At 37.3% G+C, this 27,393-nt stretch overlaps 3 protein-coding genes across 21 annotated transcripts in view; 2 read left to right on the top strand and 1 right to left on the bottom strand.

Moving 5' to 3' along the window:
• LOC122419223 (collagen alpha chain CG42342) overlaps window positions 1-18,290 on the top strand; it is a 131,868-nt gene extending 113,578 nt beyond the window's left edge. For 6 of the 19 annotated variants that reach the window (XM_043433603.1, XM_043433598.1, XM_043433596.1 and 3 more), the window contains 21 exons: window positions 133-195; window positions 342-386; window positions 692-797; window positions 1,837-1,925; window positions 4,579-4,705; window positions 5,176-5,264; window positions 6,289-6,378; window positions 6,524-6,568; window positions 7,373-7,399; window positions 7,493-7,528; window positions 7,748-7,852; window positions 7,940-7,984; window positions 8,137-8,199; window positions 14,155-14,181; window positions 14,303-14,356; window positions 14,581-14,607; window positions 15,050-15,085; window positions 15,165-15,176; window positions 15,860-15,994; window positions 16,239-16,494; window positions 17,244-18,290. In XM_043433603.1, the coding sequence (XP_043289538.1) occupies window positions 133-195; window positions 342-386; window positions 692-797; window positions 1,837-1,925; window positions 4,579-4,705; window positions 5,176-5,264; window positions 6,289-6,378; window positions 6,524-6,568; window positions 7,373-7,399; window positions 7,493-7,528; window positions 7,748-7,852; window positions 7,940-7,984; window positions 8,137-8,199; window positions 14,155-14,181; window positions 14,303-14,356; window positions 14,581-14,607; window positions 15,050-15,085; window positions 15,165-15,176; window positions 15,860-15,994; window positions 16,239-16,361 (1,344 nt within the window). In that variant the 3' untranslated portion in view covers window positions 16,362-16,494; window positions 17,244-18,290. Of the gene's footprint in view, window positions 1-132; window positions 196-341; window positions 387-691; window positions 798-1,836; window positions 1,926-4,578; window positions 4,706-5,175; window positions 5,265-6,288; window positions 6,379-6,523; window positions 6,569-7,372; window positions 7,400-7,492; window positions 7,529-7,747; window positions 7,853-7,939; window positions 7,985-8,136; window positions 8,200-9,206; window positions 12,733-14,154; window positions 14,182-14,302; window positions 14,357-14,580; window positions 14,608-15,049; window positions 15,086-15,164; window positions 15,177-15,859; window positions 15,995-16,238; window positions 16,495-17,243 lie in introns of those variants that run through there. The other 13 variants (XM_043433604.1, XM_043433601.1, XM_043433605.1 and 10 more) reach the window with 11 other exon arrangements.
• A 454-nt stretch (window positions 18,291-18,744) lies between these two features.
• LOC122419226 (putative peptidyl-tRNA hydrolase PTRHD1) lies at window positions 18,745-19,889 on the bottom strand. The gene is made up of 3 exons (XM_043433614.1): window positions 19,761-19,889; window positions 19,086-19,272; window positions 18,745-18,982 (listed from the first exon to the last, which is right to left on the bottom strand). Exons 2-3 carry the CDS (start codon window positions 19,269-19,271, stop codon window positions 18,809-18,811), a joined length of 360 nt encoding a protein of 119 aa, XP_043289549.1. The 5' UTR covers window position 19,272; window positions 19,761-19,889; the 3' UTR covers window positions 18,745-18,808.
• Window positions 19,890-20,168: 279 nt separating this feature from the next.
• LOC122419222 (anoctamin-5-like) lies at window positions 20,169-26,191 on the top strand. The gene is made up of 7 exons (XM_043433590.1): window positions 20,169-20,631; window positions 20,942-21,251; window positions 21,567-21,778; window positions 22,284-22,422; window positions 22,633-22,834; window positions 22,993-24,257; window positions 25,165-26,191. The coding sequence occupies exons 2-7, from the start codon at window positions 20,955-20,957 to the stop codon at window positions 25,681-25,683; spliced, it is 2,634 nt and encodes an 877-aa protein (XP_043289525.1). The 5' UTR covers window positions 20,169-20,631; window positions 20,942-20,954; the 3' UTR covers window positions 25,684-26,191.
• Window positions 26,192-27,393: the final 1,202 nt, after the last annotated feature.

The raw sequence follows: 27,393 nt of genomic DNA, 5'->3' as shown, positions 1-27,393 counted from the left end.
CATTCGAACGTTCTCTGCATCGATTGGGGAAACTGTTTCTATGGAGATTCCCCCTTTTTCGTTTCTACTCACCCGTATTGTTTCCGACTTTTTCGATCGTGTTAACGGAACTGTGAAATATAAAATGCACAGGGCAGACCAGGGGATTATGGACCACCAGGTTTTCCAGGCCTGCCAGGTCATCAGGGCATACCAGTGAGAAGTTTTCCTTGTTATATTTTAATTTCATTATTTTCCTCACCTCTCCCCAAGCCGAATGGTTCAGCACTTACGGCTCTTCCGAAGATCTCCCTTTTCAGGCTCTTCTTCATTCCTGCTTTATTTTCTTCGTTATCTTATAGGGGACGCCTGGCAGAAACGGGACTCGAGGTCCTCCAGGTCGAAGAGTGAGTTCTTGATGAGTCATTTTACAGGTGCAGCGGTATTTTTGCTAGGCATTCTACTAAATCGATTACTAACCAATTGGTTTTGTTTTTTGGTGGTTTGCTTATTTAACTCGTGGACACACTACTAGATGCCTCTGCTGCTAGGGAAAAATGGTGTTGGACGCGACTAACGTTACACTGAAAAACCTCGTGGCGTTTCTCGGCAGTAGCCCCAAGACAATGAAAATTTTTTGATCCCTCGGTCTTCGCGATCCAACTCTCGAACCTCCAGAACTTCACTCAGCGAAGTATTATTTAATCAACAGGGCGAGAAAGGCGATAAGGGTGAGCGAGGCTTGACGACGACTTTGAATGGTGAACAAATCCCAGCGGGCGCTTTCGAGGGTCAACCGGGTCCTCCAGGCCCACCTGGTAAGCGAAGACTTCACTCCTGTTTTTCAAAAAAATGCTCAAACTCCGAAAAGCTTCTCAACGAAATCGGAGCCGCGCGGTCAGACAATCACAAAAATATTTTGACCCTGAAAAATGAGAGAGAGATTTTATGGGGTGGGGAAGTGAGAATGCAATTTGAAATATTTTCGGAAGTTTCGAGAACTGTATCGAAAAAAAGCAAACAATGATGGGCCGCCAATTATTTTATTTCTCGTTTGAGAGGCAGCAGTTTCCTCATAACTTATTTCGCAAATTATGTTCTCGAATCTCGTGTTTCACAATGAACGACGCAAAATACTCGCAACAGTGATTGAAATGGAATATGGAAGCGGCCGCGTTCCAAGCATTATTTTGTCGAAATGTTGTTGTCGCCGTGCATAACAAACACTCGCTCCGAAACCCCTTCAATATGAATTACGAAATCACATTTATCAAGATTTATCTGCAAGTAGATTCATATTTTCATATCCGTGCGTTATGAAATATTTCAAATTTATATGTCAGTGTTAGATTGTGAAACTGGGCTGAGAGAGAAATAGTGAATTATTAATCGAAATATAAAAAATCGGACTCACCATTGCCACAATGAAAAGAATAAACGAAGTATATCAGCAGCTGATCATTCCTCATCATTGAATGGCGTCGATTTTCGATTACAAGAACAGGATATTTGACCGTGTTTTCATTCTGACATTTTTCGAAATTTTTCTATTTCATATTAAATGTGTAATTTTCCAGCGAGTCAATCACGGTCTGCGGATGTCGATTAACTTCAATTACAATCAATGGATTGTCACCAATTTTTATTGCTTTTCCATCGTATATTATTTTGAGTTGAATTTCAATTTAATTTATTAAATATTATTTAAAAATTCATTTCAACACACCGTTACCGTTATTATAATTTTATGAGTCGTGAAAATAATTTTTTTTTCCTTTTTTCGTTACTATAATTTAATGAGGAATCTTGGATTAGTTACGCGGATAACTATTATTCATGATACGTGTGGTACTTTAGGGCGCCAGGGTGATAAAGGTGATCCAGGTCCTACGGGACCACCCGGACCGCCCGGTGACAAGGGTATCCGGGGAAAACACGGGAAGAGGGTAAGCTTCAACGAGGTCCTCCGATTGACCATCGACCACGAATTTCCAGCCAAAATTCCCACATTCGGCGAATATCCTTAACGCACAAGGTCGATGAGCCTTCGTAGCTTGTCCGTCTGATAACCCTCGGTTATTTCCTCATGAAAGTTTAACCGATGACCTTGACCTTGAAATCTCGAACCCTCTAGAGAGTCTTCCGTCCCATCGAATTCCTGTGTAATCCTAATTAATTTTGTGTTGTTTTTATTGATGCCTGGTATGCGGCGAAAACGCATGTCGAGTGCTTGTCGCATGACCTTGAACGTTTGACGAATGCTATGCGTTCTAAAATATCATCGAAAACAGCGAGAGCCTCATTCTCATAACTGATGTTACCGAGCTTCATCATCGTTTTAATCCATATACACACAATCGTCGAAATCGTCTGTTATTCATCTTGGTTTTCGCTCAAGCTCTCAAGGTTACTGGATCGTTGCATGAACATCACGCAAACACGATTTTTTGCACAGACATTTTGAATGTAAATAGACACGAGTGGTCAGAATACAAATGAGAAGCGATGGAAATGAAAAAAAGAGAGAAAAAGCTCATGGTGCATTGCTGTTGTTGGAATCACATGATGCATCCTTAAAGTGGCAGTGACAACGTCAAAGTTGCACTCTCTCTTTTGCGAGACAGCGACGTTCGAGCTTGAAAAAATGAGGTTTTTCACAACTCGTAAAAACCTCATTTTTATTTGCCCCAAGAGTCAATGATCTCGTTACAATTTCAAAAAAGAAGCCACCGTTCATTACTCTTCGTGCCTGGAGGAGCTGCAGCTTTGTTTTTTCCGATGAAGGAAAGGCTGCAGCGCAGGACACGTTGGACCATGGAAAAAAGAGATTCATAATCAGGACCAGAACGGAAAATCTATTTTTAAAGATTTTTAATGTAACGCTGCTGAGAATAATTGGTCTGTAATTGTTTAAAGTCAGGGGGATGTGACCAGTTTGAAAAAAAGCCAATTGGTATCACGAAATGCAGACGTTCCCTTGACTTTTTTGTTGCTTCGAAAGGACTTTCGTTGTAAGTTGTCTCCGATGATTCGTCACACGATTTTTACGTAATTACGTACTCCTTTTTGTAACAATGCGAAAGCAGAAAAGTTAAAAAACATTGCGGAAGCGTCACGACGGTTCATATAAACAGTAGAAAAACGAGGAATTTTTCGTCGACAGCTGCCGATATAACACAAGACTAAAACGCTGAGAGTAACAAAGGCCTGCAACAAATAAATATTGCTAATCTGCAAATAACAATATCGTAAGTACTGGCAAAATGGAAATTAGAGACTAAAATTAATGAGTCCAAATGCCGGGCGAATTAGCGTCGACGGAAGAAGAGGATTCGTGAATATATTTTGACATCAACGCCTCGATATTTACAACAAAGTAGCTGCTTCTGTTGTTTTCAATATTATAAAAACACTTTTTTACTTTTTTTTTGTTTTTTTTTTATTATTATTTCCAAGATTATTACATCTGGTAGCTTTTGGTGGTAGTTCATAGTTGAATTTGTCGTAGCTCATGGCGTTTTAATAATTTATTATGTTTTCGATATTTTTGTGTGTTGTTTTATTGTTGTTTAATTTTATTGATTTATTAATGATTGGAGTAATGGAGTAATTAGCTTGTAACTAATGTGTGTTTATGTAGCGAGTAACAATCCGACTACTTTTTCTGTGTGTGTGTGTGTGCGTGTGCCGGTCTAAAAAAAATCCAACTAATCACTAATTTAAATATGTAATGATACTACCACTTCTACTACTCGCGGCTTGAGGCTCCCAGCAAGCTCGCAACATTCGCCAGCCGGCAAGCAACTTGCTACTCAACGCGTGTAAGTATCCATCCCTCTCTTAGTAACAACATTGCCCTTAAAAGGGTTCCACTCTCATCTTAAAAGAAATCAATAAAATTGAGCTTTATAATCCAATTATATTGTCTCTTCTCGTTAATATTTTTGCATTTCACTTTGAAATGGTGGAAAAAAGTAGGGGAAAAAAATAATTTTATCGAGTTCTGTATTCGAGATTATGATTTATAGATTGCATTGGAAATACTCGAGCAAGACATTTGAAACGAGTTTTATGTGTTTGACGAATTAATTTGCAAGTATTTGGAGGAGTAATGGCGGGGTTTAAAAAAGAGAACAATGTGTGTTCAAGTCAGCCTAATTTGCTCGGTAGTTAATTATCCGTCTAGTTTTTTTCATGACTTTTTATTTGGTTTTTTTGGTCCTGTCGTTGATCCTTTATCAGGTCCCTTATCAGAATAATCCCTCCTTCGATTGTAACCATCCTTAATCACCTTTAATCCTATCTTCTCAATCTCGTTCGTCCCTTCTCTCGTTTTTTTATTCTTTCATTTCCTTCCTTTCTTTTTCCCCTTTTTTGCTAATTCCCATTTCAATTACTTTTCTCCCCATTGCCAATTTCACCTCTTCCTCCTTGTACGATCTCTAGCCCCAGACCTTTTTCTCTTTCTCTCTTCCTTCTTTCCCTGTCTAAGAAAAAAAGCTGAGGATGAAAGAGGGAAAGAGAGAAATTTCCAAAAGCTGAATTTTCAAGAGACAAACGGAGGACCTTGTTGGATCTGACCCTGCAGTGTCGTTGTAGGGTTTCAAGGGAGTTTCCGGAGCAGCTGTTGCGAGAGGTCTCCCCGGGTATCCGGGTCCGAAGGGTGAACCCGGTGAGCAAGGTCCACAGGGCGAAAAAGGCGCGAATGGCGAGGCGAGTCCACCAGGTAGTTTAAAAAAACAACAAAAACAAAACGAAAAACCAAAAACCGAAATAAAATCCTCGACAGTTTCTCCTCGCCGGATCAAGATCTTTCGAACGAAAGCCGATAAAACAAAACCCTTTGAGGACATTCTGCAACGAGAAGACGCTAGAAAAATGTGTCGAAAAATATTTTGGCTTAACAAGCACAATAATATGTTGTGTAATCATGCTCGAAATTATGACAAAAAATTGTTTCCGAGATTCTTCATTTTTATCATATTTTTTTCTTCGTTTTTTATTTCCTTTTTCAATTCTATTTCTTTCGTTCCTTTGATTTTCGTTTCCACACAGGCCACGAAGTGTCACATTTGTGAGCACCACCAACGAAAAAAAGAGAAACAAAGAGAGCTCGATGTTTCGATGGCTCTAGGATTATCAATCAGTTTTTACCTACCGAACTTCTATTCACTCTATGAAAACTCTTTCTTATAGGTCCCAAAGGAGATCTCGGACTTCAAGGACCCCCCGGTCTCGATGGGCTTAACGGTGAGCCTGGTATCCAAGGACCTCCAGGATTACCTGTAAGTCCATTTTTTTTCATCGTATTCGTTCGTCGTTCATTTTACTGGGTTTTCGAATCATCTTAATTAAAATTTTCCTCGGATCCATCGTCTCTATTATTTCCGTGATCATTTGTATTTATTCCAACATCCTTTTTATCAACAATTCAATGAAAAGCTTTTTCAATGTAGAATATAATCCTCTTTCGAAACCCAGTCCTTTCAATTCCCATTGAAAAGTTAATTGAGACAGTGCATTCAAGTTTCTATAATTTCTAGGTCGTCCCAAATCCGATTGGCTAACAAGTTCTGTTTTTCAGTGGTTATTAGCACTCACAGATTCGTTTTTTTTATTTTATTTTTTTATTCGATATTGGAATAATCTGTGTTGTACCATTGTTTGCGTTATTTAAAGAGCTTTTCGTGGAACAAGAGAAAATATGGATATTCGACCAATCGTTCGGGCAATTTCGAGCAAGCATTTCGGGAAGTAGACTTTTCTGACGTCACTTCGATCAGAGAGTATAGAAATAAATAACAAAAAGTTCATTAAAAATGAAAAATTTCTTTGCCTTTGAGCACAAAAACGACTACAACGTTTTTTTCATCGGTAGTTTCAACTCCGAAGTCTATTCGCTCATTCTCATTCGACAATTTTCCTCATTTTTATTCAATTAAAATCGATTTTTTCTATCACGTCTAACAGTAAATGTTAAAAACTTTAAATCCCGGATCTTTAAGCATAAACTCCGAAGCTGTCTCAGTTTCATTGGAATTCGTTTTGTACTTTTCGATTTATAGGTAGTCAAACGGACGACAAACAGACTATTCTTTTTCCACAGATTTATCTCGTCCAAAGATAAAAAAAAAAATAGAGAGAGAGAAAGAGATCGTTTCTACGAACTGCGACAATGATTCAACGCTTTTTTTTATTCCCATTCTAAAATAAAAAAAATTCTCCTAGTTCACGATGTTTGTTTTTATTTGATTTTTTATTTTTTCTTTTTCAATTCAATACACTCATCGATTGGTTGTCGTTACGCAGGGTCTCTCTGGACCGAAGGGAGAGAAAGGCGAATACGGAGATATTGGACCTCCCGGTCTCATGGGTCCTCCTGGCTTACCAGGTCCTCCGGTACGTATAATAATAGGATCCTTTATACGGTACCATTGTGTACGAGGATTGCATTTACTCGAGATTCCGCTTAATTCAATCAGTATTATGTACCTCTATGTATGTCTGTATACTCTTTTTGCTTCTTCCTTTTTCGATCGTTTAGGGATCACCGGGCATGAAAGGAGAGAAAGGAGAAAAGGGCGAATCTGTAAGAAATATCTAATTTTTCTGTTTTAATCGATGACATTATATAACGAGAATTACGTATTTACAATTTTAAAATATTTTATATTCAAAGAGCTTTCGCCGGGGTAACAGGTCGGGAGACATCGGTATTTTGACGGATTATTTAAGAGTCGAGAAATTTATATACTTCATACGAATCTTCGTGCATCGGATATGTTTGAGTATCTTATGACAATTTACTTGTTTTTCCACCCGCAGGGGACGAGGTAAAATGGTGGTTCATGGAAAAATTGTAGCACTTGTAATGGCAAATGAAATTTTTCTTTCGTTGCACAAACTTTCTTCTCGTCATTTTTCTTCAAACGAATCAATTAACTCTGGAGAGATTTGGAAAAGTTACAACTAGGCCAGCAATGATAAATTTTACTCAGTTCTCAGATAAAAAATAATTCAAATTGACTCAATTTCTTGAACGATAAAACGTTCACTTACTGCCTAATGACAGACGTTTTTGAATGTTAACGGCTTTGACGTCCGATTCTGAAATGACTCGTATCCGGGAATGGAGAATTGGGATCTCCGAATCGTATTGATCTTCGTCTCCGTCCATCTCTCGTTTTTCTCATTATGAAAAACTCTTCGAGAACGCAGAGACTTTTTATTCTGGCGAAAGCGCTTAAAGTTTGGCTCAAATTTTTCAACATTCATTGCATGAGTCGAGTACATACTTTAGTGGAAAATTTGTCATTGGAGAACTTTACATAATGCGTGTTCTCGTGTATATTATTTCTCTTCTTGTTTCATTTTCCGAACCACTGCTGAGCAGAAGTACAAAAAGTTACGACGAAGACAGGTGAGTGCGTTTTGGTGCTCTCGAAGTTTAATACCACGAGAAAACAAGAGGAAAAAATGTACGTGTGAATTATACACTTTTTATGGATTTCAGGGTGATGGAACTTTCGAGGTGAATGCAGGTGAAGTGGTGAGTAAAAAATATTTAAAAAAATATATATATATTCGCTTCGTCAATATTTCAAGATTTTCCAACGAAATTCTTGCAGTCCGGATATATTTCCCAAGTCCCCAGATTGCAGAAGAAAAGATTTTTCTCGAAACGACGCTAGAAACGATTTTCTCGAATATTCATAAGAAAAATGAATTCCATTCAAAAATTTCATTGGCCATTACTTTTTTCTTTCAGATCATGGGACCGCCTGGACCTCCCGGTCCTTCGGGTATTCCGGGTCTCCAAGGTCCTCCTGGAATTAAAGGCGACAGGGGACACGACGGAACGAAAGGAGATCCCGTGAGTAACTGAACGAGTCAAGTTTTTCACGTCACCGGTTAATAAAGCATCATATTTCAAGAGTACATTTTTTTCTGTGACATTTAGGGTGAAAAGGGTTCGAAAGGAGATCCAGGCCCCATGGGACTACCGGTAAGTTGCTCGTACTTTTGATAGGCTCGTGATAAGGCTCGAGGTCAAACACCAAACTGATGAATAAATCAATCAATCAATTGTCTTTCTATGTCGTTTCCTCGATTCTTTGGTAAACCGCGTTTCTATCTTTTTCTTTCCTCTATTTTTAGGGGCCCATGGGACTCAGAGGCGAGTCCGGGAAGCCCGGGGACGCCGGTAAACCTGGCGCGATGGTAAGAAATCGGGCATCTCGCTCCTAAAAAGAAACAAAAAAAAGCAGCGATCCACTAAATGCCTTCATCAATCAATTGTCGAACCCTCGTGCTAACGATGTTGTCACTCCTATTCGTTCACTCTCGTTATATGTTTTTTTTTTATCATACACTCGGGTTTCCATGCACACACGCTCGTATCTTATTTCAAACGAACGATCGTCACGAGATCCCATTAACGAAAACGGATATCGAGCTGCTAGACGAAAAACATTATGGCCGTTCGAAAGTTCACCCCAAGTTGAGTCTTAAAAAAGTAAAAGTAAAAAGTGTGAAAAAAATTCGATTTCTCCTCAAAATCTTTCAGTTTGACCATATTCTTGACCTCAAATCAATTCATTTTAATGGCATCTCAAAGTTTCATCATTCCGAACGGTTAAATAATTATTAGCGTTCCCAAAATACATGACCCAAAATACGTTGCAGACTAAAATATGATTTTTGCCCACACGACCGTTGTTTCTTTTCATCTAATCGAAATAATTGATTTCGCGATGATTTTCATGCACTTTCGTTCTTTCGGTCGATCCATATTTTCGGTTACTTCAAATTTTTTTCCGTAAATTTGCGACTCCCATGCAAACGGTGAGCGAAAAGATTAACTTTTGTCAAAATAATGTGATAAATTGCGCAGAAGAGATTTTAATTAATTCCCAATCCAAATTGTAGAATTACCCTCGAAATAGATTTCGCTTCCGAATTAATTGGATAAAGCTCCGAGACGAAATGTGATTGAAATCAATGTTGAAATTCAAGACGTTCGAACGGCCATAATACTAAAGAAAATTTGTCGAGATAATAAAATACTGTCACTTTTCATCATCAAGCACAATTCATATCACAATGATAATAACAACAACAATAATAATAATTAATAAATGATCAATAATTATATTAATAATGAGAATAATGATAGTAATCGAATGATATTGATGCTGGAATTGAACCAAAAAAACACACATATACAGGTTGGCACGTGGTCATCCGACTAACAACTAACACGGGGGGAGAGAGATAGGTACAGCAAAGAGATAACCCGACAATAACCGTTCGAGTTCGAAAAATCATCTGGGGGATTCTCGATGACACGATACCCGGATAATAAAAACAAAATATACAAAACAAAACAAAAAATCAAATAAAACACCGCACGCCGGATAATCGAACGACGATAAATCAAATGCGATTAAAATATGTGACAAAAAAGCGTGAGCCCCTACGAAGAGTGTAAGGAACGAGGAAGAGAGAAAAAGCGAGAGAGAGAGAGAGAGAGAGAGAAAAAGGAAGAAAAAGACGAAAAAACAAACGAAACGAAACAAAGAAGCAAGAGACTAAAAAGCTCGTTAGTTCGCGCCGTCTCTACGAATAAATAAGAGAGCGAGGACTCTCTGAACACCAACGAACAATAATACCCATATATTGTCTGGATAATTCTGTTTTTTGTCGCGTCTCTCCCGATGGACTCTCCGAGCTCTTCCGGTTATATACACACGCGCACACACAAACAAATGCATACACGTTTGTGTGTATTTGTATGTATATAAATATACATATATAAATATACGTATATAAAATATATTCTGCTATAATCGCGTTGAAAAGGGAGTGAGGCAGAAGATAAAAAAGAGTAAAAATCCGTACGAAGAAAGCTGCGAATTTCTACCGAAGAGAGGAAGAGGAGGAGGAGGAGGAGGAGGAGGAGGAGGAGGAGGAGAGAAAAAAAATGGCCCGACAATTTTCTGATTTGTACATAATAATATGCGAACGCTATCCTCTGTATAGATAAGCTTCGCGCGGGCTGGCAAGTTCTGGCCGTTGGGAAAAACGCGACGAGAAAACTCGAGAGAACGTTCCGAGGAAAAAAAAAGAGGAACAAGGTAGAAATATATACTGGATAACGGACGAGATTCAGTACCAGAGTTTTTTCTCCTTGGAGAAGTTCTCGTGCTCTCTTGGTTTACGAGCAAAATTCACCACCACCACCCCCCCCCCCCCTTCCCCCGTCACATCGACCGAGAGTGAGAGAGAGAATGAGAGGGCCAATGTTATGTACAGGAGCAGGGCACCTCGAACGAACGTACGCGAAAACGTTAATTTAACGAGACAACTTTTGCCGTGTGGCTTTTGCTACCTACAAACGAGAAAGAGAGAGAGAGAGAGAGAGAGAGAGAGAGAGAGAGCCGTCCCCTTAACCCCACAATGGCTCGTTGCCAGGCCACGGGGAAAAGGACTAATCCTCTGGGCCAAAGTAATATGCTCTTCGAATCTCCAAGATATGGCCTACCATCGCTTCTTATCGTTATTACGTCTTAGGCGAAATAGGAGCGCGCACGAGTCGTCGATGTACGAAAATTGAGGCCGAAAAAAAGATAAAAAATGTGTAGAAGGATAGCAAAACGAAAGCAAACCGTCCGAGCGGCGAGGAACATCCGTAATCGTACATTTCGTAACCGACAGGTGGCACAAGTGCGTCCAACCAAATATATAAATATACACGATTGTCAGAACGGTTAATTCACAGATTTACGATTGAAGATCCACCCGGCGCTAGTCAAACGAGTACTTCATTTACACAGTTTTTTATTTCGGTCGAATCCAATGCTGCCGATTTTGAACTCGCCTTTATACGTTCATCTTTAACGTTATTTATTTCCAACTAGTGTCTCCTTAATGTAACATTTTTTCAACGTGTGTTGTATATTTCTTTAGCTCCTCGCTAGTAGAACCAACGTTTTTTTCATAGCTCTTAAGGTTATGCTCGTTTCGTGCATCGAGAAGTAAATTAGGGATAAGCGACAGTGGCGCTCGCAGTGACGAACCTTTGTACAAACGGCTTCGCTCAGTTTTCACAAAATTTCTAGGAAATTGAATGAAATTTTCATAAGCTCACACATTATCTTGTTTCAAATCGACAAAATGCATCGTCTCGCGTGATCTTTTCAAGATTTTAATAAAATTTTGTAGCTGGTGCCTTATTTTTGAAGATTTAGATTTTCGAAGAAAACAAAAACTTTTATTGAATCTCATTGAGCATTATTAGTTCTCGATAATGTAAAGCTCGTCGATTATTGTTCACCATCCAATTTCCCGATTTTTTAACCTCTTGCGACAGTCGTTAGCTGATAATTTTATAATTTCCCAATAACACGAGTAATAATACGATTCTTTATCTTTCAAATCTGCATCTATCTATTTAATAGTAAATTTAATTTATTTATTTATCATTTAAAAAAGCGTGTCGATCACTTATTTTTTTATCCATTAATTTAACTGCGTAAAAAAAAGAATCGTTTGCAGCGCAATTCATTTATTTCGTATTGTAACAATAATGAAAAGAGAGTAAAAATTCCTAACGAACGAATATGTGAGTTGAGTAGAAAGTTCACCGCTCGTTTGACTAGTGCGTAAATAAAAGCCTCAACTTTTGAGACTCGCGTGTGCCAATCAGGGATTTCTCAGATCTCGGCTGATTAGTTGTAATTAAGTACGAAATAATAAAAACAAAATAATAATAATAATAATAATGATAAAGAGAAGCATGAGGGAGACGAAAGATTTCCGAGATACTCGTGTTATACGCGATGGCAATTAGTCTTGGCTTTGCGCGACTATAATTGCAATTACGTTAGTTATTTTTTTTATATACATATATACATATATATATATATATATTATATATATAAACATAAATAATTATATACATATAAAAACTTAATGATAAATATAAATACGAATATATAAATATAATTATGCATATAAATATAAATTTATGATAGTGTGGTGTACGATGGTGAAGCGAGGCGCAGGGTCAGCAGAGAAAAATGACTCAATAACCTCTGTAAAATCATGTAAATCGATATGTCAAAGACGAGAGATGAGTCTTCTCGAGACCGGATGTCTTCGTATGTCATACACACCCACATATAAAAATACAAACACAAACACAAACACACACACACACACACACACACACACACACACACACGTGCACACGGACACACAGAAGAAGCTTGCGCTCAAATTTGTAACATACAGAAATTAACGTAATGTTATTCAACTGCATTATCTCTACGTAGGCTTAATCTTCAATTTAAGATGACGAAGCGCAAGGGGTAATAAATGGGGAGGATAAAAATGGGAGACGCTAATTGGAGGAAGAGCTACGGGAAGAAAAACAAAATTAATTAAGGAAACACCCGTCGAGCGGCGCTAGTCCACAACGCGGCTGGTTACTCGAATTTATTTTAAGAATAATTAATATATTTGTTAATGGAGTGGGCGTAATATCGTGTGACGAAGCGAGAGCGCGAAAGAGAGAGAGAGAGAGAGAGAGAGAGAGAGAGAGAGAGAGAGTGTGTGTGTGTGTGTGGGAGAGAAAGTTAGTGATGATAAATATCCATGACATACGAAATTACTAACGAAACAAAAATGAACGAAAAAAATACTGTTTCATTATGTCCTGATTAATAAACAGAATGTGCATGTGTGCCTGTCGCCCTTTGTGCTTATATACTACCATCTTTCCGTTTCCTGCTATCAAAGCATCTGTAAGTGCATTTTGATACTTTCAGAGACACTCTTATCGAAGTCGTGCAAAGATTATTGGAATATGCTAGAAATTCATTGGCCAACGGGGATTTTTCATTCACACGTTTGACTGGGAACGTACGAACAATGAAAAATATGCAAATTTTTTCATTACTGGACTTTAGAATTTTGATTAAACCATTTTCAAGATTTAAAGATGTGAAAAAAATCATTCAGTCTTTTCATACTCGAATGAATGGAATTTTTGTATTACTTTGATCTTTGTCACGTGACTCGATCTCGTCGCATTCGGTTGGTGATGAAAATCAACACAACTCACATTCTCTTTCCTTCTGCTGTCAGTTCCCGCTATTTACTTTCTTCTTTTTTTTTTTACTGGAGATGAAAAAGAAGGAAAATATTGAAATATGAACTGGTTATGAAAGGATTCAAGCACATTTTATTTGATGACTGCTGGCTGGCTGGCTCGATGAAGAAGCACACGAGAGCATAAAACGTTCGGTTCGTCTCTACACCGTTTTCTCAATTCTTTGTTATCTGGATTTTTTTTTCTCATTATTCATTCTCATCAGGCCAAACTAAATAAGTTTCTCATTTGACTTGTTTACTGTCACTGATCCGAGGCACTTTGAGCCCGCGTTCGTATCAATTGAATTCGTCATCCTTTTGATTTTCATCATTTTTATACTTCTTTGAAAAGAAATTATTTGCAACGTTCGAGAATGCGTTCAGTAAGAATTTTGTCGCCTGTTCCCAAACATCTGTCTCGTTATTCCTTCGTGCCTCACAGACCTTGAAGCCTCGATCCACACACTTATGGAGCTCCGGACGAAAATCCAATTTCTTAAAATATAGCAAGCAAATGCTCAAATTCGAATCTGCAATTGATAAAATTTTTTAAGCTCAAATACACGACTTTATTCGGAGAAGAAAACTCGGAACAGCTTTTTCACTTCGCCGTAACATTGACCGGTCACTCATTCATCGGTGACATCCAAGTCCAAGGTTTTAGCTCGCCACTCAATAATTTCATATCTTATGAAGGATGCATCGAAGAAAAAAAACTAGCCGAGCCTCCACCCGATCCCTCGAACCGTCGCACAGTTGCGTCGACTTTAATCAATATTGGATTTCGTCCATCTCCATGTCCATCATCATCTTTCTATATAAATGTATTTATTTAACTTCATATATGTACACAAAGTGCCAAAGAGTACACGTGAACGCATCGAGGCTGTGCATAGTGCGCTCGTCGGTCGTTGGGTCGATCGCTACCAAGCTCTTTAACATTAAAAAATAATAAGAGAAAAAACAAACACCCTTAATGCGTTCTTGAATCGAGTTTACGTAGTTTCCTCTCCCTTTCAGGGAAATGCGGGATTAGACGGCATGAAGGTGAGCAACATCGTTCGTACGAACGTTCGTTAAATCGATTTGAAGATATTAGAGCAAAAATAAAAACTAGAGAAAAACAGCTAAAAAGAAACACTTTATCGAATTCCCCGTATAATTTCAGGGCGCGCAGGGAGAACCGGGAATGAAAGGAGAGACGGGAGAGCCCGGATTACCCGTGAGTTTCATTCGACTTTTCCGATTCCAACGTCTCGTTACTTTCCACCCCAATCTTAATTCCAATATCTTTCGTTAAATTCGACCTGATCGAACGGTCCGAATGTGCATACACATTTCCGTTGTAATATTCAATTATTATTATATTTATTTGCGAGCGACCTATCAAGCGAAACAAAAAACAACAGCAACAATCGAAAACACTCTCTTTCAATTTATCTTCAGGGTACCGATGGGATTCCTGGCGCGGAGGTACTGTCCTTACATTCTCGAAGAAAAGTCTCTTAAGGATTTTGTACATAGCCGCAATCAAAAATTAGATTCCGTCAAGTTTTTCTGCACCAACTATCGAAACCAGAGGAACAGAATTTTTTTTCTAAATCGATAATCAAAATTTCAATTGCTCAATAATTTTCAGCAATTCGCTCAAAATTTTAATAAAAATCTAAAATAAATTCATCAAATTAGATTCTCTCGTCAACTATCAAACGAAAAGTATTGCGAGTTTTTACCTCAATGAATTTCCTCGAATAAATGAACTTTGGATATGCCCGATTTTCGTAAAAGTACGAAAAACGAATCTGACAGTTGACGCTTTCACAATTTTCAGTGAATCTAAATTTTGAAAAAGACTATATACGCTCGACATCCACAAAGTAATGAAAGTTTTTCTTGCAATGTGATCGAATTACAGGGCCCACGTGGTGAGAAGGGCGCTACCGGAAATCCTGTGAGTATCACTACAAGAGTATTTCCCTTTTAGAGCAAGTGTCCTACTCTGTGTTGTTATTTTAAAACTATTATTTCAGTATTGCGTCGGTGTGAGTAGATAAAGTATCAATTCTTATTGTTTCTTAATACAATAAAGGGTTTTATAAGATCGGTTACAATACAGTCAAATCGAAGTTGATTCGAACGCATTATCCAAACGGTAGATGAAAATCAATATTTTATTATCCCAAAAGAGGCAAAACGAGATAATTAGGTACGTATGTGAACAAAGATGAATCCTTTTCACTTTTCAATTCATTCGGATCAGTGATAATCCCGCCAGTATATAATTATACTAAATAAATCAATAAAATAATGAAAATACGATCTGCCTCGCGACGAGACGAAAGCACTCAACACATTGCCGGCGTCCTTCCTCATCATTTAATCACGAGCAAACACGAACACTCACGTATCGCAAATATCAAACGACAATTATACAATTAACCTGAGAATTATGTTCCGACAGCCATGCATCAAAAGAAAAAAAAAATAAATGAAAAACAATTTCATGACAATAGTTCAGAAAAATGCATAATTTTTCATTAGTATTTTCTTTATTTCGTTTATGTAGTCTCTTCGTTTTTTTTTTTCTATCTATTGTTTGGTCAATTTTCATTTGCTTGGCCTTTTTGCACGCCGCGTTGAATCGCGTTTATTTGCGTGAAATAGCCACCGTGCAGTATTATGTTTCCGGACTGGTATCGTGAAAGAAAAAACTCATTTATTGTAGGGCGAATTGGGAAAACGAGGCAGGAGAGGCGAGAAAGGCGACAAAGGTGATCAGGGGGTTCCCGGACTCGACGCACCTTGCCCGCTCGGCGCTGATGGACTTCCGCTCGCTGGATGTGGCTGGAGAGCACCTCAGGTATCAACAATACTTTTTCTCTGCTGTTTAACTCTTTTCCTCCCTTCGTTTTTTAACAGCCACGCATTAATTGGGCAGTAGTGGGTTAATATTAATGAATTTAGTGGCGAATCGGTCGAAACGTCACCCAATTGGGCCGCGCCCGATCGCTTAACAATACTCTCTTGAGGAACCCAAACTTCTCTAACCTCGATTTCACGTTTACTGGGCTCCCCCCGAACTTTTTCGTTAACCTGTTCAACAGGAAATGCCGAGCTCGCCGCCACCCATAAACGAAGGCTCCAAACCAGCTGAGAACGAATACGAAGAGTCCGAAGATGAATACGACGAGTACGCGGACCCGAGTGGAAACCTTGCCGAAAAATAATAACGCAATTACGTATACACTGCCCTCCCTTCTCTTTTTAACGTCCTCTCATCAACAATATTCGCATTTTTCAACGCCTCAACGATTCTGTCAACGCGGTCGTCTACACATACCAAACTAACTCACTTATCTGGTAATTTTGAAATATCCTTTCGCGGCTCCCTCTCCGCTTCGCACTGTTCTCACTACTCTTACTTTTTCTTCCATGAATTTGGCTTCTTTCGGTTACGGAATTGTAGATGCTTCTCAATACTTTAATCGTAATATCCTCAGTCACTCATCACCTCGATATTTAATCATTGGAATCTTAAATTGTATCGTATTGACGTTTAGATCATTTGAAAATCAACAGACGACGTTGAAGTTTGCAAAACGTTCGAGTCCAACGAAATGATCTGAAAAACCCTCCAACAATTCCAGTGATTCTCCAATTTACATGCTTCGAAATAAAAAATTTAGATTACATTACATTTGGATACTTCGTGAAATAAAAAATTGGTGAATTGCAAATGTACTTTTCGTTAATTTCGTTGGACTCGGACGTTGCAAACTCCAGCGTCGTATAAACAGATTCGAATCGAATGCATGATTTTTCAGAAGACACATGCCTTGCATCACCAAAATTTCATTGGCACTAACAGCAATTGTCACTTTGATTTCCGATGCTTCGATAAAAATTCGACGCAAGCACTTTCAGTGATATTTTTCGAATTTTCAAAAAAAAATCCATCGAAAAACCATGAAGTATAATATTTTAATTCCTCATTTTTTTCTATATTTCTCAGAAGCTTTTATTTATGCACGAGACCACTGAGCATCGTGCATCAGTTACCGATCTTATCGTACCACTAAAAAAACCTTGACTTCTTCCAATTATTGCAGCCGTCGAAAAACGTATTGCGACAGTGGTTGGACGAGGAGGAGCAATAGCAAAAGAATATTTCATCGTCGATACGAGGATAGGAGAATGGAGTTGCAGTGATTAGCATCAGCGTTTTGAAGATCGAGTCGATAAATAGAGATTCAATGAAATAAAATATCACGTCTTGCCAGTAAGTGTTTTGTAAATAAATGTACTTACAGTACAACGTAACAAACGCCCAAATGTGTACGAGCGAGGATGCATGTGTGTACAGAATATATTATAAATATAATTATTGAATACGAATACACAAATATCCGTATGCATATATATATATATAAATGAATAAATAACGAAATAGTGATTGAAAAATATTCGAAATAATTTATAATATAATCGAAGATAAAATTTTCAAAAAATCACCATCAATTATGCAATGCCAATATTTGCAATATTTTTATTTATTATATACATTTATGCAATAGCTAGTATTATTTTTTAAGGCTAATAATAACGATAATTGTAACAACAATTATTTAACGATTCTGCCTCATCTCAGTCACAGAATCGCAATACCGAATTTATTTCATTCACCGACCTAATGTATTATACTCGTTTTATTTCTTTATCGCGATTAAGATAATACCTAATTAACGTAAACAACCATTTTACCAATTGTTCACAGTCAGGTTATTTTTTATACGATTCAAATAAGAATTATACACGTTGGTACAACAATAAGAGCAAATGAATACGTATATAGAAATATATATATATTTAATGAATTTTATTGTAAGTCGAGCATACGACGGTGTACACATGTTAATATATATATGAATATATTAATGCGAGGAAAACAGGAAACAAAAAGAAAATAACAACAGCAACTCGTCTATTAGTGCAAATTTTCCGTGCTCGTGTATAACATCTTCGCAACCCCCGTGGATTATTCCGTTCCGACGATACACTCGACGTAAATATTATTTTCGATTATACGGAGAGGCTTTTCGTAGGTTTCGACGAACCAAATTTTTCGACAATAAATAATCGCTATTGGATGAACAGTTTTTCTGTTTTTCTTCGAATTTTCTTTGTTTTTTTTTTTTTACTCTAATTGGTTAAATGATTCTAACACGAACTTGTGAAATCGATCAATATACGAATGGAATAATATTCAAATGTGTTGTTATTAAGCCAATGACAAAAGTGCTTGGAAAAATGTTCTGAACGTGCATCGAATTTACGGAATAAATGTACGAAACAAAAAAAATCGACTATTCAAAACAATCGTTTTATCGTGAAATGTAGTCCGCCCTCGTGAATCCACTTGGGACAATGAGAAATGGTGAAATTCCAACTCTTGTTTTTTTTTTTTTTTTAATATTCTAATTTACTTTCATAGAAAATAAACTTTTGTTCTAACCTTATTTCGAATGGTGTATTGCTCGGAAGTCATGGAGATGCGCAGGAGAGGTAACCACAAAGCGACTGCGAATGAATTGTATATTTTCTTTTGTTGGATATTTTTTCGATCATTTTTTTCTCATCATTATTTATTATGAATAAAAATCGATTACAGAGTGTATCAATTTTTGAAAAGTTTAAACTTTCTGAAGTATTTTTGTACGTCTTCCTTCGGATAAGGCTTGGCAACTAAACACGTAGGAATGTTTTCGGGTTGCTCGATCCACAGTTTGTGGTCAACTTTGTCCTCTTCGAGTTTCTCATTTAATTCTCGTAAACTCGATTCATTGGGGGCCTTAAAAATTCATTTAAATTAATTCGAAGGTCATAATATTCTTAAATTTTGAACAGACATTTCACTTTTTATCACTTCACCGTGTTTATTCTTTGTTACTCACTTCGAGGACAACTTTGTGCATATTGTCAAGGTCAGCGAGGTAACCCTGAGTGTGCTCATCGTCATAGAAAAGATGCGTTACAGCTGTACAAGCGTGACAAGCTTGTGCCACGATGGCTCCGACAGGCCACTGCATTGTTTTCGTCAAATCTCCTCTAATCACCACATATTGAACGATACCTGACATTCTGAAAGCAATTCGTTTCTATTTATTTTGATACTTTCTTGGGGGAAACTATACTGAATCCTTTTGAAAAAAAAACATAGTAAAACTCCAACCGACACTGAAACCCATTTTTATCGCTAGTCGATAAGTTATTTTTGACTGAGAAAAGGAGCTTATTTATCGACGGAGTATTTATCGACCTGTTTCAACTGATAAGCTATAACTTTATTTAGATGATACAAATATCATGGAAAATTTGGCTATTATTTACGCCGGTTATGCACAAAAAACGCTAATAATTAGAACTTTACGATAGTTATTCAATTTAGTTTATTCAACACTCAAGACTCAACATCATAAAAAGTACACAATCAACCATGGAACTATAACCTCAAAGTATATCGAATTGAAATTTAAATTGAAGAAGCTCTTGAACACTGTTTTATTTTTCTAAGAAAACCGTATGTTTCTTAGACATATATATTTGTGAGTTTACGAATTAGAACTCACGAGATGATATGCGGGTCAATAATAATTGAATGTTTTAACACGAGAGTAGTGTACGAAATCACGGAGATGACAGAATACTGCTTCACTGTAGTAGAGCTAAGTAGAACCAGTAGAACTACTCCAGAATAACGAATATGGAACGGAATCGGCGCAGCAAATTAAAAAACACGTTGGCTCTACAGAAAAAATAGTAAGTTTTTTTACCGACAATTGATAAATCATACAATCTTTCGTATCTAAATAAATTGAAAATAACGATGAAGATATTTCGTTTGCGTCGTCGTCTGCTTGAAGAAGTAAACAAATATTAAACGAGCGCCAATCATGTTATTTTCGGAATATGGAAAGATGACAAATTCGATTTTTTTAAATAAGGGATAAAAGGCTCTACCGGGCCGAGCTCCGTGTGTTTCAATAAAAATTTCTGAGGCTAACTTCAGAGTGTCAGAGTGTCATCTCTATATTACATACATGTGATATCATCTCGTACTCTCTCGTCATCCCGTAGTATTGGGAAATAGTATTTAGAAATAGTTATTAGTAAAGTGATATGATTAGTTTTTAACGAGTTTTCGGTGCACATGGTGCAACGGGTGTTGTGAATACGAAAACAATTTTTCAATTTACAGGTTAAACGAGAAGTGTTTTATTGTGGTATTAAAGTGATGAGATTTCCTCCGTGAATCACTCCTTATCGCTGTTTCATAATAACTTATCAAATCATTTATTGATATGCACTTCTGTTACAATTCTATTTCTAAACATACCAATTGTGTGTTTTGCTATTGTGATATACACTGCTTTTGATTTGGCAAGTGATCTTCAGGCAGTCATTCTATTTATGTCGAGTCTACAGAAAATCCTGAAAAATGTGAGTTATAACTTTATTTTTAACTCGAAACATGAAAATTTGAATGTTCAAAATACTTTTGAAGTCTCTTGATCTCTGGGTTTTTATTTGTCGCTGCATGACGTCATGTGTGACTCATGTTTTTAATCGAATGACACTTTCGAAGATGACTGTTTGTTGTACCAACATTTCTATCTGAACTGTGCGGAAACTGAGGAGTAGATTGAATCAGAACCAGTGAAATTTGAGTGGATATTTTCCAAAATTAAAATGAATAGGCACCAAAAAAAATAGATTGAATCTAAAAACTCTTGTTTTCTTGTTCTCGCAGTAAACTTTAAGAAATGAATAGCTCATTTACGGAACAACCAGAATCTTCTATGGATGGTCGTTGGGATGCAATGCAAACAATGATGTCGGTAGAACAGCAAGATGTTCCTATTCAAATGGACGGTAATGCGACAGAAGCAAAAGTTGACAGGGGCAAAACTATTGACTTTGTTCTTGCATATATGGACAATGATAATTTAAATAATGCTGAGAGACGTGAAATATTTGAAAAAGACTTAAGGGACCAAGGATTGGATCTTGAATATGAACAAAATCGAAATCTTTGTTTCATCAAAATTCATGCTCCACAGGTAAGTCATGAAAATTCTCAAATATTTATTCAATTCAGTTCAATCCAGAATGAAAAAATACAACATATTTTTGTTGATACCACAATATTGATTCTTTCAATGCAGGCTCCATTATTTTTGTCTCTAATGGAAGCTTTTTCTACTGTTACCTTCTGTGTATTTAATTTTTATTCCAATGATCTAATATTCTAATTAAAGATATTACAGTGTAAAGACATGTGATGAGTTTGTTTTCAGAATTATAAGGCTCTATCAATATTAAAAAAAAACTTAAAAACTATGGGAATGTTGAATATTTTTTCCATTCAATTTTAGGAAGTATTATGCAGATACTGTGAAATAATGAAATTAAGGATGCCAATAAAGCCTCTGGCCAATGAAGATCTCAACGAAAGCACGAAAGATCTTTTCGACGACGCTCGTTCGTGGATCGCCAATTTGTTCAGCTTTATTCAATTAGATCCAATGAAGTTTCCTAAAAGGCAATATCGATTGGCCTCTGAATATTCAAGGGATAAAGATTACTTGTGAGTTGATCGGTCAAACATCTTTATTTTTTTATGAATAATTTGTATGTTCCATTTCAAGAATTTCTCCCATTCACACGATCTGCCAAAAGTTTGATTCTGTTGAAATTTCGATTCTTAAGCAACGGTATCAAAATCTAGAAGAGTTGATGTACTCTTGAGATTACACTTCACTTGGCTACTGACTAATTGAATTGCAAACCTTCAACTTCTCATTTGCGATAGATTCTTGTTCCGTGCTAAGTGTCTCAACAGGAATGTATAGAATGTGTAAATTTATGAATTTTAATTGATTAAATTTGGTCAAAGGATTGTCGAATCGTCGAGTTTCGAAATAATGAAAGAATTAAATATTTGGCCAGTATTTATTAGAAATGTGTACTTAGATTCGTTTCTCAGTGCAACAATGATTTTTCTTTCGAGTTGCAATTGTTTTACAACCTACTCGTAGAACGTCCGCTAGTCGTAATTGATCGCAAATACAAACGAACTTGCTCGCCCAAAGGTTTGACATTGAGAATGAGAATTTTTTTACTACGAACGTACGTGTGATGATTGTGGATTTTATTTTGGAACGACAATCGGCTGGTATTCAACGACTGATCGCCGATGGTGTTTATTCAGCGGCATATCCACTGCACGATGTTAGTAGAGTAGATCTGTACCCAATTTTTCTTGCATGTCTTTTTCACTACTACTTTGAATAAAATGAAAAATAAAAAAGAATAATGGAAGAAATTTTGTTGGATTTTAACGATGGGAAAATCAATACAATTTAATATTGTAAATCGAGTATAAAATGATAAATAGTGACATTCAGACTTTGGGAGTTATTCGAGTGTGATGATTTACAGGGAAATTACAAACAACCCGGGAGCACGAGAGCTTTGCTTTACGAGGAATGGGGCTCGACGAGTAAATGGTTAAAGCTTCAGCCCCTGGATACCATTCAGGAATATTTTGGCGTGAATTTCGCTATATATTTCGCGTGGCTAGGATTCTACACGTACATGCTAATACCAGCGAGCATAGCTGGAATTATTTGCATTTTATATGGTGTGTATATATATATATATATATATATATATTGACTGAAATGGAACAAAGATCAGAAATATATGAATATATAAATCATTTCAATCAATTGGAACAAAAACGTGTTTATCACGAGGCAAATTGAATTGAAATTAATTAAAACGTTTTCTTTCGAACAGGTTGGATAACCTTGGGCTCAAATAGTCTCGCTGCAGACGCTTGTAGCACTTGGGCAGACGATGTTATAATGTGCCCTCAGTGCGATAAGAATTGCGATTATTGGCGACTGAACGAAACGTGTATGATGGCACGAGCGACACATTTGTTCGACAATTCAGCGACAACGTTGTTTGCGGTATTCATGGCATTCTGGTCAGCGTTGTATTTGGAATTGTGGCGTCGTCGTTCCGAAGAATTGAGTTATCACTGGGGCTTAGTTAGTTGGGATTTGACGGCGGAACATCCGAGGCCACAGTACTTGGCACTGATAGAAAAATCGAAGAAAATATTAAATGTAAAAGAGAAAATGAACGCGGTTACCCGTGAGAAAGAACCGCATGTTAGTTTTTGGAAAGTTCGAGTACCCGCGACGTGTTTGAGCTTTTCGGTGGTTCTTCTACTCGCGTTAGTCGCATGCGCCGCGGTTTTCGCGGTGGTACTTTATCGGATGTCGATGATAACGTCGAACAGACTTTTCGGTCATGACTTGGAGTCAACGAGTTACAAAACTTTTGCATTGCCCAGTATCGCTGCTGGGATTAATCTCGCTTGCATTCTCGTGCTCAATTACGTTTACGATTGGGTTGCGGTTTATCTCACGGAATTGGAGATGCTTCGTACTCAAGCGGAATTCGACGATAGTCTTACCCTCAAAATTTATCTCTTTCAATTTATCAATTATTACGCTTCTATATTTTATGTCGCTTTTCTCAAAGGCAAATTCGTTGGATATCCTAAAAAATACAATAGAATTATGGGCTACAGACAAGAAGAATGTTCGCCGGGTGGTTGTCTCATGGAACTTTGCATTCAATTGGCCATTATAATGGTCGGCAAACAAGCCCTCTACACCGCGATGGAAATGATTTGGCCCATTTTGTTCAAATGGTGGGCTCTTTTTCGTATTCATACCGGCATCAAACAAAAAGATCCCATAGCTCCTCGGAGCCAATGGATTCGAGATTTGAAACTTCTTGTTTGGGGCCCACGCGGATTGTACGACGAATATCTTGAAATGGTCATACAGTTTGGTTTCATTACACTCTTCGTCGTTGCTTTCCCTCTCGCTCCGCTCTTCGCACTTGCCAACAATGTTCTTGAGATGAGGCTCGATGCTACGAAATTTCTGCGTCATTATCGGCGACCTGTGCCAAGGAGAGCTCGGGATATCGGCGTTTGGAAACAGATTTTAGAAGCTCTCGCCCGAATTTCCGTCACAACTAACGTAAGCTCAATTTCCATCTTTTCCATCAAATTTTCCAGCATGCCAATTTAAGTCATTTCTCTTACACCTCGGTTAAAAGTACGTATTTCCAGCATCGATTTCAAAGCCGAAAGTCTAAGATTTGTGCACTGTCAAAACTGCACGCGCGTCATTTGTCACAGCGGGAGCAAACATTTTTTTCGAAAGGTTTGACGTGATTATTTTTTTGACGTTTGACATTTGAATCGATATTATCTACGCATTTTTTGAAAGGCTATGTCTAGTCACTGGGAAATTGTACGAATAAGGTTATTTTATTCATCCGGAAATACGTTATGGAAATGTCATATATTATTTCCAAGCACTACTATCAAAACAGCACTATACTGCTGTAAATCCGGACGAATAACATACGTTTATCCTTCCAGCAAAAAATAATGTAACCGGACTGATGAAATGAATATAGTCGTTCAGAATAATGATCTATTTTCAGGTTCATAGAAATGCAAATATTCATATAAATTACCTTTGCTAATCTTGTGTGTTTGATGCCTGCCCTCGACCAGCAGCACTCGCTTCGTTCGTCCAGCAAATCTTGAGACAGGCATCAAAACATCTTCGATCGATCGATGCATATTTCTGAAGAAGCGTACTTTTGACCGGCTGTAGAGAAAAAATAGTATACACCATACGGGCAGACGTTTGAAAGCCCTGAACTGCGCGTCAAATGCCCTCGGCTTCGCCTCAGGCATTATGACGCGCAGGGTAGAAATTTCAAACTTTCTGCCCTTGTAGTGTAATATACTATTAAATTCCCATGGATTAACCCAAAAGAAAGCTCCGTGTTCAGTCGTCAAGATAATTTTCATATTTTTCTTAAGTTTATAAGAATCGAATAAAGTCATAACGTTATTTCAATCCATTTCAGGCATTTATAATAGCATTTTCATCAAACTTGATACCGCGCTTGGTATACATGAGTGCGGAAAGCATGAACAAGACTGACGAGGGTTTCCTGAACAACAGTCTGGCGTATTTCAACACTGCAGATTTTTTTAATGGGACTGAGCCCGAAAGAACGATTTTTTCAAACGTGACGTCATGCAGATACGCAGAATACAGAAATCCTCCTGATCATCCGACTCTTCCATACAAGAGGCCGACTCTGTACTGGCATATTTTAGCAGCAAGATTGGCCTTCGTAGTTGTTTTCCAAAATGTCGTCGGCCTTGTTACGATGGCAGTGCAATGGTGTCTGTCCGGTGTGCCACGAAAATTGAGCGATCGTATCAAGCGCGAAGCTTTCCTTACGGAAGCAATAATTATAAGACGAGAGGCGGAAAGAGCTCGGGAAAGATCACGTTCCACGAGCCGTTTCGCAAGCACCGTCGATGATCAAATACGCAAAAGAAAAAATAACTCGAATGACGAGGTTACCGTTGTGTAAGTTTTCATCTTCCTCTTTTTTTTTTTTATTTTTTTTTTTTTATTAATTTCGCTAGTTCCTGTAGCGCGTGGTTCGATCGAACTACTCTTAATGATGGCATTGGCGTTTGAGTCGTTCGAGTGTGATGATTATTCTTGCTTGAACTGTTTCCGTCAAGCTGTTTCAACGTTACTTCAGATTTTTCTATGGAGCTTGTATGCAAATTTCCCATCCGAGAGTCACAAGAAATTTCGTACAATACTCAATGGCTCTAGTAGCAAAAAAAAATGTTGTGAAAAAAGGATAAAAAAACGAATTTCTTTGCATTCGAACGGTGTTAATTGTACATAAATACCGCACAAAACCTCTTAGTGCTTCGGAATCTCTAGAAAATATATTTCAAGATTTTATATTATTTATATACAGCTATATGTATTCTCTTACATATTCTTGTTGATTACGTGTATACAAATTTTTATATGATATTACAGTCGAACTTTGTGCGTGAGTGCACTTTAAACAGAGAGGATAAATCCATTTTTGTATTAACAACTTTACGACGCAGAGAAAATAAAATGAATTATTTCGAAATAGAAAAGAAGAATTTCGTTAACCCCTTCCCTGTGAGTGACACGCATAGGGGCAAAAAAAGTCGTGCCATTTTTGTGCTATGACACGTATAGGGGCATTTGAAAAACAACGTATTTCTACTGCATCGATTCGATTGTGATTTAGTACATCATGGTTTGAATCTATGAAATTTATTTTCCAACACAAAAATAGCACGAAAATCTCATTTTCACCTCACTGCGAAGGGGTGAGAGAAGAATTCATCGATTCATGTTTTCTGAAGTTTTAAGTGTTTTAAGTTTAATCTTTGACGTATAAAATTTCGAACTATCGGCCATTAGACTTGAGACGTCTTGTATGATTGGACTTTGATCGTACTTCGGTAAATCACGAAAGTACAATTATCCTGATATGCACAATACGACGAGTAGCTGAATAACAATAGTTCTTCTCAAACTTACGTAAGGCCAATTATTCATTACGAGACTTGGAATAATTTTTAACGAACTCCAAACATTCGATCCTCCAATGGACAGAAATGTGAATAATTTCTTGATTTTTATGACTAACCACAATCCGTTCGATTTTTTCCAAGCTCATTTTCCAAACTTCCGATACAAAATATTCAAATTCTCAGAGTTTTTCTTTCAAAATGATATTTTAAGTACGATGTTCTGAATATTTACCTTTTCTGGAACAACTGCACTTCTTAACGTTCACTGAAAATAATTATAGTGAAAAATTATAGAACGATGAAACAAATTTTCGTTTGAAATGCTCACAAAATTGTGATAAAAATATCGTCGATTGAAAACTAATACCTAAAAAAGTTGAAATGAATTGAATTTTCGTTTTATTTGCTTCTCAAGAAATCCACAGCCTGATCTAGAAAATGTCGAGTCCAACATAAAACGTAAATTTTCATCAAGCGTCATCGTGGACAGTGCAACATTCTTGGTCATTATTTCATTAACGACTATTCTCGAAAAAAAGAGCAGATCAGAGGAGACGGAAATGTGGACCAGGACAATCCACAATCCGATGACGTTTCGACACGCAGTTCCGAGAGCCACAGGTGCCCAGGAGAGGCCTAAATACCGGAGTAAATCGTCCAACACGAGCCGATACAGCACGTGATCGTTGTAGTTTTGACGTGATGAG

Source organism: Venturia canescens, chromosome 1 (genome assembly GCF_019457755.1).
Source record: "Venturia canescens isolate UGA chromosome 1, ASM1945775v1, whole genome shotgun sequence".
NCBI classification, from domain to species: domain Eukaryota; kingdom Metazoa; phylum Arthropoda; class Insecta; order Hymenoptera; family Ichneumonidae; genus Venturia; species Venturia canescens.
The sequence above is the reverse complement of the archived record's forward strand: the minus strand, read 5'-3'. Positions and strand labels throughout refer to the sequence as shown.

Bases quoted from the DNA above. Each gene is read 5' to 3' on its own strand.
- LOC122419222 (XM_043433590.1), top strand. From the start codon at position 20,955: ATGAATAGCTCATTTACGGAACAACCAGAATCTTCTATGGATGGTCGT. The intron at 21,779-22,283 runs GTGAGTTGATCG...GCTCGCCCAAAG, and splicing joins TCAAGGGATAAAGATTACTT to GTTTGACATTGAGAATGAGA. The intron at 22,423-22,632 runs GTTAGTAGAGTA...GATGATTTACAG, and splicing joins CGGCATATCCACTGCACGAT to GGAAATTACAAACAACCCGG.
- LOC122419226 (XM_043433614.1), bottom strand. From the start codon at position 19,271: ATGTCAGGTATCGTTCAATATGTGGTGATTAGAGGAGATTTGACGAAA. The intron at 18,983-19,085 runs GTGAGTAACAAA...TGAATTTTTAAG, and splicing joins TGCACAAAGTTGTCCTCGAA to GCCCCCAATGAATCGAGTTT.